This window comes from Neolamprologus brichardi, chromosome 3 (genome assembly GCF_056152115.1).
Source record: "Neolamprologus brichardi isolate AB-2024 chromosome 3, ASM5615211v1, whole genome shotgun sequence".
Taxonomy (NCBI): Eukaryota; Metazoa; Chordata; class Actinopteri; order Cichliformes; family Cichlidae; genus Neolamprologus; species Neolamprologus brichardi.
In genome coordinates this window covers 41,751,963-41,764,365 of record NC_142106.1, presented here as the reverse complement: position 1 = coordinate 41,764,365, position 12,403 = coordinate 41,751,963, and the positions used below count along the sequence as shown (strand labels likewise).

At 41.4% G+C, this 12,403-nt stretch overlaps 1 protein-coding gene across 1 annotated transcript in view; it reads left to right on the top strand.

Annotated features, from left to right (window-relative positions):
* ppp2r5b (protein phosphatase 2, regulatory subunit B', beta) overlaps nucleotides 1-11,466 on the top strand; it is a 54,564-nt gene extending 43,098 nt beyond the window's left edge. Inside the window, exons 8-13 of the mRNA XM_087837666.1 lie at nucleotides 2,540-2,593; nucleotides 3,776-3,826; nucleotides 3,961-4,080; nucleotides 4,366-4,493; nucleotides 5,577-5,678; nucleotides 6,614-11,466. Of these exons, the coding sequence (XP_087693792.1) occupies nucleotides 2,540-2,593; nucleotides 3,776-3,826; nucleotides 3,961-4,080; nucleotides 4,366-4,493; nucleotides 5,577-5,678; nucleotides 6,614-6,842 (684 nt within the window). The 3' untranslated portion in view covers nucleotides 6,843-11,466. The remainder of the gene's footprint in view (nucleotides 1-2,539; nucleotides 2,594-3,775; nucleotides 3,827-3,960; nucleotides 4,081-4,365; nucleotides 4,494-5,576; nucleotides 5,679-6,613) is intronic.
* Nucleotides 11,467-12,403: the final 937 nt, after the last annotated feature.

Genomic DNA, 12,403 nt, shown 5'->3' with positions numbered 1-12,403 from the left:
GAAGTGTGAGATGTACTGAAGTGACTGAAGTCTATCATTATCCGGTCGTTAAGTGATGACGTGATGAATCCTACTTCCGGGCCTAAAGTAGTCTGCGTTTAATATGGCTTTTGTGTTGTTAACATGTTTAATGTTTTGTATTTTCTTCTATTTAATCTCAAAAAGCTCCTAAAACAGTCAGTGATCACTGTTGACCTCCCTCAGCTTTTATTACCGCTAATCATTTATTTAAGCTCAGTTTTTAAAACCTTAGGATGTAACTACAGCCCAGCCCATGCAGCAGTATATGAATGACTAACCTCGTATTGTGGATGGATTATCTCAGTTGTTCTCCTGGCTGAAGTTTGGTCCTTTTACAGCATCCTGCCATGTGATTACATTTGTTCCTGACCACCGAGAACACTCACGTTAACTTTTATCGAGTGGAAAAAAAGTTAGCTTGTTTATATTATGCTAACATAGCTGTGTCGCTAGCGGTCACGTAGCACACCATTATATACCAGCTAGCCAAACTTCAGTAATCCTACAAACGTCACTGCTGTTTAGTTTTCTGTCTTCATTTATGTTGGAAGTGATAACAGAGCTGTACGTTTTAATTTGTTTCGAAAACCCCGCAGTCAGGACATGCTATATTGTATTTAGATAGAAGCTAGCGAGCTAACTTCCTGCTAACTTCTAACTCCGTTAAATGTCATAAATTCCGTTGTCATGGATGCCTGGATGTTAAACTCAATTGTTACAATTGTTCTGCTCTGGTAGAGCAGAACGCTGATCATTTTATTAAAGATGAAAGACTTTAGACAGTTTTTCAACTCTCAGTAATGCCATAGTTCAGGCCCAGACACAGCTAGTGACGTCAGACTTAACGACCGGATTATGATAGTAATAACTTTATTTTTATGAACCAAGCAGTCCTTCTTGGACGGTCTCATTCCTCTGATTTCAATATTTTTATTTTCTTTAATTCCAAAGTGTGGAAACAGTATAGAGACACTACAAAGATGATTTGGTCATAGGCTTTATTTAGCTGTAATATTTGTATTCCAATACTGTATTTAAAGAGCAAAAAACTGATATGCTATGAGTTAATTCTCACATGTTCAACCAGAAAAAGTTTTAGACCTCTTAGCTTGACATGTTCCAGTCATTGCTAACTGGACACAGGCATGCACATGAAATAGACAGATTTCAATGGAACCAGGGGCAAGCAGAGCTGTTTTTAGAGACACTAGCCAACTGTGGCCAGAAGATGACAGTAATTTAAAAGATGGTGCAAACAGGCAATTAAAGAGAAGCTTATGGAACAGATTGTTTGGGATGCAAGGACAGAGACAGCACTCACTTGGGTTTTAATTAATGTCTTTTGCTAGGTTTTTTGGGGCAAGCAGGGCTTGCCTTGCATTTCCTGACAGAATATCAAGTAGAGCTGACTTCAGCTCCAAAAATAGACCTTAATTTGACCTGTCACCCTGACAAATCAATATCAGTAAAATCTTTACAAAGGTCCACAGAAGTCTACTACATAATCCCTGCCTAACAATGGCCTCATGCAACCGCAAACCTTGACTCGACAGCAGAATCCAATGTCATATTTACCCCAGGTTTCTCAAATGCCTCACTAATGCTTTAAATAGTTTGCCCACTTTATTTTAATCCTCTTCTTTTCTCCTGCTTTCTTTATATTCCAGCTTTCAACACTCCCTTTTTTAGCCGCCACTCCCTCTTACACTGTATTTTTGTAAACATGTTGTGCCACGGGTGCAGCAATAGGAAAGTCTTGGATGAAGGGAGAGAAGAAGATGAACAATAAAGATAGCCAGTATGGAGAAAAAGGGAGATTAGACAGAAAAATCTGTAAGAGATGAAAGCTCAGACAGTGAGGCAGACAATGATGCTGCAGTTCAACAAGGTGGCAAAGGAAGGAACAACAAAGGAGAAAACTGTCCTACAAAAAGATCTAAAAACATCATCAATAATATGACAGTATAATCCAAAAAAACTTTTAATTGAGTCACTTCGGCTCGAACTTATGAAGATAAAATGAACCACTAGTGTAATACTGGGAACCAGTCAAAGGATAGACGGAGGGGGAGAGACAAGAGGTCTAACCTCTATCTCACATTGCCCTTAAGGGACTTTGCGTGTGTGACATCACTCCTTCCGAAGTAAACACACGTACACACAGTCTCCGTCGCCACGGTGCCCACTCGCCACGGCAACCGGCCTGGGCGGAGGGGGCAACCGCAGAACACACATATGCAAACACACAAATGCACACACAATCTCAGAATAATAGGAAATGATTGCCGCTAATATAAGAGGAGACAAAAGCTGATGTAGCTGCAGACACACACTCACACGTACGCGCACTCGCGCACATTTGGAAAACTTGTCTTTCCGATCTTTAGCAGTGTGTAATCCTGAGGGATAAGTGCTAAATTCCCCATTGTCTCGTTGACAGCGCCAGAGAGAGAGAGAGTGCGTAGGTGTGAGTGTGACAGTTTGTGTGTGCGTAACCCCGTGTTCTCTGTCGTTACAGCTGGCCTACTGTGTGGTGCAGTTTATGGAGAAAGATGCCACAGTCACTGAATATGTAAGACTGCTTCTTCATTCGCTCTACTTTTTCCTAAGAACTGAAAATATGGGAGAAAATAATGCATGTGAATAATCATAGAAGCTTCAAAGCTGTATGAATCATTTCTTTAAGGTAAACAGTGGGTCGTCTGACTATTTGTGAAGTGAGGAAACACAGCTGTAGAGATAAACTCACAAAAAGTTATTGGATGAATTGAATTTCATTCATAAAGCGCCAAAACAAAGTCGCCTCAAAGCGTTCTTGATTGCAAAGTAAAGACCTGGCAAAAACACAACCTGATATCACCGTAAAGTGTGTCCATTTCACGCTTTTCCTCTCCAAAACGTGAAGGGAATACACACGCAGAAGTTGCAGTAAGTTGCAAACAATAAAAGTTGCAAACAATATAATAATCATGGGAAAGTTTTAAACTGACATTATTAACACATTTACATGTAAACACATATTAACCCTGGAATATACTCCATATGTTTTATGATTTCTTGGCTTTAAAGATATTATCTCCCCCTGCTGGTGCTGCAACATGCGTGCATGTCTATTTCACATTTTGGAGAGGCAAAGCATGGACACGGTGGACCGGTGTGTCTATTACATGTTTTGCTGATACTGGGTTGAATAATACAGAAACTCTAACAATCAGATGAGCCCCTATGAGCAAACACTTGGTGACAGTGGGAAAGAAAAACTCAGCGAGGGGCAGCCATATGTTGTGAATTTCCTGAAACTAAGTCATTTGATCTTTTCCTGATTTGATTTTGGGGCCCACAACTTCATTATTTTGGTTTAGATATACTTCTGTTCACACTTTACAGGAAATTCAAAATTATTCTGAACATTTAGCTGCATGCCATTTTAGTTTTACCCCCCGAAGAAACCAGTTTAATATGTTTAAAAAAAATCTTTCTCTTTTTTTTTTGCCTTTTTAATAATAACTAAAATAACCCCATGATCCTAGACTTTAGACAGATAGCAAGTAGGAGTTTTAAGCAGCATAGTTAATGTTACCCATGCAGCCAGTTGAGAGTCAGTGAAAACTTAAAGACATTATTCTTAATGCAAAAGCCAGAGCATGGAAATGACTCATTGGAGATGGTAGAGATGGGTGTCAGCCAGCTACCCTGCTGAGCTAATGGCTTCAGTGTTTATTTCTCTTAACGTGTGCTCATATTTGCTCTGCAGATCATCAGAGGGCTGCTCAAGTACTGGCCTAAAACCTGCACGCAGAAAGAGGTGAGACCGATGACGACAAAAAAGCTGTTGATGTTTCTTTCTCCTCAACTGTTGCATCGCTGCAACTGTGTCGATTTAACTCGTCCTTCCCTATCTCTCTGTATCTGCATTTTAAAAAATGTGCACGCACTTAGGTGATGTTCCTGGGGGAGATCGAGGAGATCCTGGATGTGATAGAGCCATCTCAGTTCATGCGGATTCAGGAGCCGCTCTTCAAGCAGATAGCAGCCTGCATCTCCAGTCCTCACTTCCAGGTGCTAAAACAACGCAGAAGTGGAAACAATAACCACAGAAGTCACTCACAGATTAAAACTGCTTTGGGTGTAGCCAGGATTAAAACAAATGTGATTATAGTAATCTGATTACCTCCAGGTATTAGGCTGGGAAATCAGTTACTTCTTAGACGAATCAGTTTAATAAAAAGAATGTTGCACAACTCTGATGAAAGAAAATCAACTCTTCTTTGATTTGTGTCCGTGTGTGTGTGTCTGTGTGTCTGTGTGTGTGTGTGTGTGTGTGTGTGTGTGTGTGTGTTTTAGGTAGCGGAGCGGGCTCTTTACTTCTGGAACAATGAATACATCCTCAGTCTGATTGAGGAAAACTGTCAAGTCATCCTTCCACTGGTGTTCGCTACCCTCTACAGAGTCTCCAAGGAGCACTGGAACCAGTCAGTGGCACGCATAACCACTCCCATCATAACTTTTTGTTTGTAGCTTTTCCTCGTGGAGCTTAACCTCTGTTACGAGCAAATATCACAACTTGTCCAGTCAGAGGGTGAAAAGGGTCATCGGGGAGCACCACTGAGGAAAAAAGCAGCTTATGTGATTAAACCTTTAACGCCAAGTGTATCATATTTGATGATGTTTTTGTGAATTCTTGAGATCTCTATATTATCAATGTCATGTTTCTCCCACTGAAAACGCTACATCCAGATTAACAGACTCAACTTTTGGGGATTTAATTACCTGGATGATTGAGCATGCGTCAAGACGTTCCTGAAAAACAATACCTCATTCCAGATTTTCTCCGTCCCATGTTTTGACCAATTGAACGATGCTTTCAGACACAGACTGTATCAAAGATGGAAGTAGCTTACAGGCCTGAAGATTGAAGCCAGTGGAGGGGGGGGGGGGGGGGGGGGGGTCTTTTGGTTACAAAAAGGTCCTGATGGGTTCACAGGCTTAGTCGTTAGCTTCAAGTCCTTCTGAATACAGCCTGATGTTCACTTTCAATTTATGGTCCCATTAGAGTCAAAAAGGAGTCTGCAGCCGTGTGGCTCACACACCACGAGCATGCATAACCCTCCGTTTCTCACTGAGATCTGCTCCTCATTCGTAATATTCGGTTACAAACCCCCAAGATGGCAACATGTAAAATACTCAGGCCAAAGCTTTACAGCTTAAAGTAGGCAGGGGCTGGTTTCCATCTTTTATATTCAGTCTATGAGTTTAGACTGTTAGTGGCAAGTTCATTTGGGAAGATCTTTTGTCATATTTTAGGCTACAAATTAGTTGAGTCAATTAATGAAAATAATTGTTGGTAGGAACCCTTAAGTTAGCCATAACAGAAGTCCTTTTATTCTTGTCTTTATCACACACAGTATTCAGACCCTGATACTATACTGCCATATTACTATACAAGCTCCTGTTACTTTTCACTATTCATTTAAATTTTTAGGTACACACCAAATGACTTTTTTCATATTCTCACCATCATTGAAGCATTTGATGACCCATCTGTGTTTCTCCAGGACCATCGTGTCTCTGATTTACAACGTGCTGAAGACCTTCATGGAGATGAACAGCAAACTCTTTGATGACCTCACTGCCTCCTACAAAGTGGAGAAACAGAAGTGAGTGTGACTCACTGCTTTTGTGTGCGTCTTTGTGTCACTGGATACGACGGTGACAACAAGAGGAAGAAACTAAGAACTAAGTCATTTTTTAGGCGGCGTTTGTTCCATTATCCGTCACATTGTGTTTCACGTTGTAAGTATGTATCGCTTAGGTCATCTTTTGGACACGGATCACATCATAATTCCAGCCTCAACCTCAAGATAGTAGATACCAGAGGAAAATAAAATCTACAGGGATAGCTCAGCAGTTTGATCATCTCTTAATGAAAAGACACGTTTTATTTGTTAAGTGATGAAGTAAAGACTAGATGAATTTATCTAGGTTTAGCTTAGGATAGAAATTTTGGACCCTGTTATTCACGAACTAGATCTAGAACCAGACTCTTCTAACTCTGTAAGAATTAGCATTTTAATAGAAGCTGAAATTAGAGTCAGGGATGGCAGATATAAATTATAGTTAAAAGAAAAGGACTCAAACAAGGACTGCTAGCTATCAAAGGCTAATCTTCACAAGACAAATGTGGAACAAACAAAGACGTTTTCTTGAAACCTAAGACAAAAAAAGAGTTAACAAAGGTAACTTTTTAACAACTAAAAGTATCTCTTTAGCTATTGATCAGAGAAAGTGCTAGTCTGCATTTTGTTACATGTAAAGCCCATTTGGATAAACCAATAGGCTGTATGAACAATGCTTGTGACTGTGTGTTGTGTTCAGGGAAATAATAACACTGTACCCTCGCATCAGAATCGTATTCCATCTATAAAGCATGGTGATGGTAGCAGCATGGTTTGCGTTCAACTATTTGCCAACATTAATTTTACTAGCAAAATGTCAGAATATCTTGTACAAGATGTAACATCTTAATCAAGTACTCTTTATCTACAATCATTAATTATAATTAATTATTTTCTTTTCTCCGCCGCCTCTCCAGGGAGCTGAAGCGAGAACGGGAGCGTGCCGAGCTCTGGCGAGGCCTGGAGGAGTACCAGGAGCGCCGGATGCAGATGCTCACGGAGGCCGCCAGGAACCAGCGCAACCTCCAGGAGCGAGGCGAGAGAGGGGACACGCTTAACCCTTCCTCCCCGCAGACAGCTCACTCCGACCAGCCCGAGCCCAAGCCCAGCGGGGCCTCTTCTGGAGCTGGGGAGAGCGCCACCTAGGTGTCACTCCATTAGCTCAAATGGGGGGGAGGGGAGGGTTAGGGGACAGGGAGAAAGCAGGAAGATGACGGTAAAAGTGTTGGGAGACAGAAAAAGGTACAAAACAAGTCCACTGTTTTTTTTCTCTGTCGTCTTGTGTCACGGAGGTGGTTGCTTTTTGTAAAAAGGCGCAAACTCGGTGATCCAAGGTAAACAATGTACCTTCTTTCTAACAGAGTTGTGTGAAACTGGTTCACGTTTTGCTGTACACACATTATGTTGCAGACCAGAAGATAAATACTGTCCGAGTGCAGACTGTCATTTAAATTCGTGGAAACGGCAGATCAGTGCTGGCCTGCTTCAAATCTGCCTCAAAACGAGAGATATAACATCTCTTTTGGTGCAACACTTACCACGTTTAACACATTTCTAAGTCGCCTAAGGGAGAACGAGTCTGCGCCGTGGCCACGTATTTATCTTTTGGTCAGAGATGCTGATTTCATGCGTGGATAGCACAATACATCAATAAACAAAAGAAGCAATTTCACACAAAAGTCCCAAAACTATTGCCGAACCCACGAACCGCCACATAGACGCGGGCGCAGGTACATTTTTACTGTAAATATCAGAGGACAGAGCTACAGAGAGTTTATCCAGGTTAAACAATTCACACGCCAACAGCTGATTCATGCACCTGAATATTACTTTAAATCACACTGTCTCACACACACACGCGCACACACATACACAGACACACACGGCTGATTCTGGCGTTAACTCCTCTCCCAGTCTGCCGGGTTCCACCAAAGGATGAGCCTGAAGTCCCTAATAACCGCTGATGAAGATGATGATATAAGTACAATAATGTTCCTTCTTCTTACTTGTTACTCTACTACTATTACTCTACTCTAAGTACTACTGATGATGATAATGTTTTTATATATATACATATGTCTCTGGATATTTCTGTAGTGTATTACGGGAGAAACACTAGTGTAGCAGATATCATAAAGGGGAAGGTCCACTCGAATTCTGAATTCACATCACGTGTTAAATGTATGAGGCTGTAATGTGAGTGCTGAAATTCAGCAGAATTCCCCTTTAGCAGACCTTAAAAGGAGGAGGAATGAACTGGATTGGCATGGGTGGATTTGCTTTCATTCATTACTTGTGGTGTGGTGGATTTAAAAAACAAACAAACAAAGAAATCCCCAAACATTCCACGTTTAAAGCTCGTGAATCATTTTTTTAAAGGTGCCGTGTGGAGTTTTGTTCTAAACACAGTTTTACGTAGATGTCTTACTCATCATGAATGTACTTTGTCTGTTCGGGAGCCCTGGCGAATTTACATTTTTAACATCCGCCTTTGCTAGCTAAAAAAAGCTACATATGCTAGGTTTAGCTTCTGTGATGATACCCACTGGTTTGTGAAGTCCTGTTTTGAAGTTTGGCTAATGATAGCAACCTTTGTTAGCAAGATGCATACACTGAATGGGAGTAGCATAGCCTCAATTCATGCATCCATCTGTGACTGATGGCTAATTAATCCTCGACGTGTTGGTCGTCGTGTCTGCAAATAATGGCTTTGCCACGACTCGGTACTCGCCGCAGTATTTTCCTAAATGATAGGCGTCACGATTCAGACAGAACCTCCACATTAGCGCTGGTTCGGTCAAAATCGTAAATAAAGAAATCACTGAATGTTTATTTATTCCAGAAGGTCTCATCTTTTCAATACTGTTGCAATCTGTAAATCTGTGTCAATAAAATGGTTGTGAAAATTGACGCGATCGCACCAAAAAGTAACCAAGCGCAACTTGATGCATGCGATACGACGCCACTTTTGTCATTCACGAGGCCGAGAATGTTGAGCATACATGGGCCTTTAGGACACAAACCACCTGTATGGTGAAGTGGCAGCTTTAGTCTGAGCGCCTCCTGGATGATCGAGCTTCTTAACCGAGCTCTAAGAGAGCACACCAGCCCCACAAACGCTTTCCACGTGGGTCTAGTTGACTGGGTCAGATTAGCAGACAGCTAGGTTGGGTTCCACCATTAATAAATATTTCAACAGGAGAGCTTCAAGTGGTCATTTGAGGAACTGCGATTTTGGGCACATTTGCTTCACTTTCCAGCATTTTCTGGCACAAATTCTACATTTCGTCGCTCTTTGCTGCCACTAAATGTTGGATCAGGAGAACAGCATGAAATCAGTATTGTGAATGTGTTGCTTACACGCAAACAAAACTTGGATCCAGTCATAAAAACACGCTTTATCTATCATCTCTTATTGGTTAAAAGTTCCACGGCTTACCTTTAATTTTAATTTGGCACCAAATGATGATATTTTTTTGGTGTGTACATGTGTCTATTCGCTAATTTAGAACCTCATCACAGAGTATTACATTTAAACGAATCCAAGCAGACTCATAAAGCCCACCCAACACATGAGAATGAATGAAACCCACCGCATGTGTGTCAAATCAAAAGAAAAACACAGCAATCCAGTTGGATTTCTGAGCCTGGAACGTCTGCAGGTTCGAGCAGACCAAAAGCTGCTAGATTGTGACCATGATGAGGAAGCTTTTTTTTTTTTTGATGTGAACCAACAAAAATCTGTTTATTCTTGTCTGATCATTATGATAGAGTGATGGGATACAAGAGAGGGAGGAAAAAAACTGAAAAAAAAATTATTTTAGCAATATTTTCATTCTTTCAGGATAATCTGTGTTTTTTAGGGGGTGACGACAGGAAGTGGGTGTCACTCTGAAACGTTTACCTCCCACTCTTGTTTTTACTCCTGTTGCGTCCTTGATATTCACATTGTCTTAAAGGTACCTTCTGTGTAGATTTATTTGATGAGAAATGATTTTGCTTTGTAAATTACGTTGTTAATTTTATTGGTTTTTGTATAATCTTGTTTTTTGTGGAAAACTGAGTCTGATGCTATTTATTTTCTATTTGATCAGGAAATGTAACCTTATTTGACGGTCAGGTTGTGTGTGTGTGCGTGTGTGTGTGTGCGCGCATGTGTTTGCGTGCGTGGGTGCTTGAGCGTGTATCCAGTGAGTGATTCGGCGAGCAGGAGATATGCGTAGACAGAGCGACAGAGAACGGGAGAAAGTAGTCGTCTCTTTGCTTCCTTTTCTCTCTCTCGCCTTCTCTCCTTCCTGTGGGACAGGGTTTGAATCCGAATGTATCGTGAAACAAAACTGATTGTTCTTTTTTTTTACGCTTGACAGGCAGAACTAAGTGTCGGCTGCTTCGAACCAAACTTTCAAAAAACCCCGCAGAACCGTTTTTTTCCTAGACGCTCACTTAAAAACTTGTCTGAATCAGCAATGTTTCGAAATCGTTTCCAGCTTCGTACCAAAAGGGTTTGTTGCTTTCAAACTTTGGTGAAGCAGCTTTGCGTTTTGCTTTCTTTTTTATAAAGACCTTACAACTTATGTCACCTTTGGCGCCAAAAACCAAATTTTGTGACAATTTAGCACAAAGCTCCCGTACTCATTGTGCGACTGTTTGAAAGCTACGTCACATAAAGGCGCCTGACTTATCGTTACAACAACAGGACAACTGAACACCACTGAAGTCTATGAGTAACGCTAGAAGCAGGCAACTACAGATAAGTTATTGGTGCTGGTTTCATTAATTCGACTTTTTTCTTTGATTGTATTTTGCAAAAAGAGTGCAAAAATCCAAAGCCTGATTTCGTCGTCATCCTCAATCACCTAAAACTCCAAACACAAGTGGAACATTTCCTTTCTTATATCCTATAATTTACTCCACGTCACCACCTGGCTGACAACGAGAGACCCTTCCATTTTTGGGATTTCAAACAATGTCTTGATTCAGGCAGGTGACACTCAGAAACACAATCGAACAGAGACAAAACTTGACCTCGCTGTCACTAAACTTGGTTTGCTTCATGATTTTTTTTTCTTGGGTTGCTTACTCACAAACCCTCTAGATTGTTGTTGTTGGGATGACCCCAGCTCCCACTGTTCAAGAATTCTCCATGATAATGATTAATAATAATATTCCTCAATTCTAGCATTCTGCCATCCAATCAGGAACTGCTCCAGAACAGGAAGTGAGAGAGGAGAGAGTGTTTGTAGAGAGCTCCGGTGTCGCCTCACAGACAGCCATCAAGCGCTGCTTTCATGGACGCTCGCATTTCCTCTCTGTGGCCGTTTTCAGGAGGCCAGATTTTAACAAATGCTTTAAGTCAGAGGGGCGATGTGGGTGGATCTGATGAAAGACAGACAGTAAAGACAAAAAAAGAAAACAGGAGGGGGAAGATAGAGGAAAGAAAAGACATAGACACGATAGAATGGCAATAAGTCAGAGCAACAGAATGAGAATATAACGTTACCGAAACCTACTACTGCATTACGTAGCAATTTCACTGAATTTCTAGATTTGCACTGTCTGCCCAATGGTCTGTTTGTTGTGTTGAAGAAAAAAAAACAAGAGAAAATGATAAAGATGATGCAGACGAAGAAGATGTATATTTTGGGGACCAACACAGTGGTGGGGGGGTTTGAATGTAGAGTGGCTTACTACTGTATGTATCATTACAGGGAAGTGTAGAATGGAGAAAAAAATATAATGTGCTAAAAACTAAAACTTCACTTTGAGAAAACACTCTGGAGTCTGTGTCTTTTTTGTGTTGCCTAATTCCTATCAATGATTCTTCCATTTCCAGACATGATTGCGATACTTATCACATACTTGCCAAACTTGAGACCTCAGAATTGGGGAGACATTCAAAAGATGAGATGATGATGAGAGATAGCCTTTATTTGTCAGTTTCAGGTCTTTTGCCCACAACCGAGATGACAGACCTTGCCGACCGTACATACAATACACAAACATCACATTGGGGAGACAGGTCAGGCTAGGTAGCGAGGAAAAAAACATCGAAATGTGTAACACAAAAGGATAATACAGGAATGCACAGATATCAACACACCATAGCACAATAAACACAGACAGCAACATGGGAAAGTGTTCCAGTGTGTACATCTGATCTGGGACCGCTGCAATCTTCGACTGCGCCTCCAGCTGACCCTATGTCCACATCAGAGGGGAGGTAAGCGTTGGAGGTGGCGTTGGATCCGGGGTAGGGAGGGTGATGCGTCAGTGAGTGCTTATCAGTATCAGTATATGTATGTGTGTGCGTGTCCATAGTTCAGCTGAGACAGTGTCCTTCGCTCTGCCAGGCTAAGTAAACAGTCTTCCAGTCAACCCTGGTGGCCTTGCATGGAATGGGAAGGAACAGACTCAACACAGTCGTTATCAGGGTGTTTTGTTCAGCTCCGGCCTTGCAGCTGGCGCCTAGAGGGTATCCAAATGAAGTGATGTTATTTTTTACTTTAGTGCGAACAGCTCATATGAATTTCAAAGCAGTTCTACAGTCGAACACTGGTCTCTCAATCTCCCGTTGGAGAGCCGTGAGCTTCGCCATACTTGCGTTCTGTGATGTTGTCATTTCTTGTGCTAAAGGAGCCAATTTCTGAGAACTCACGACAGTGTGCCTCCCCAAGATGTCATCCAATTTTGCGCCCAGAGATGTTATT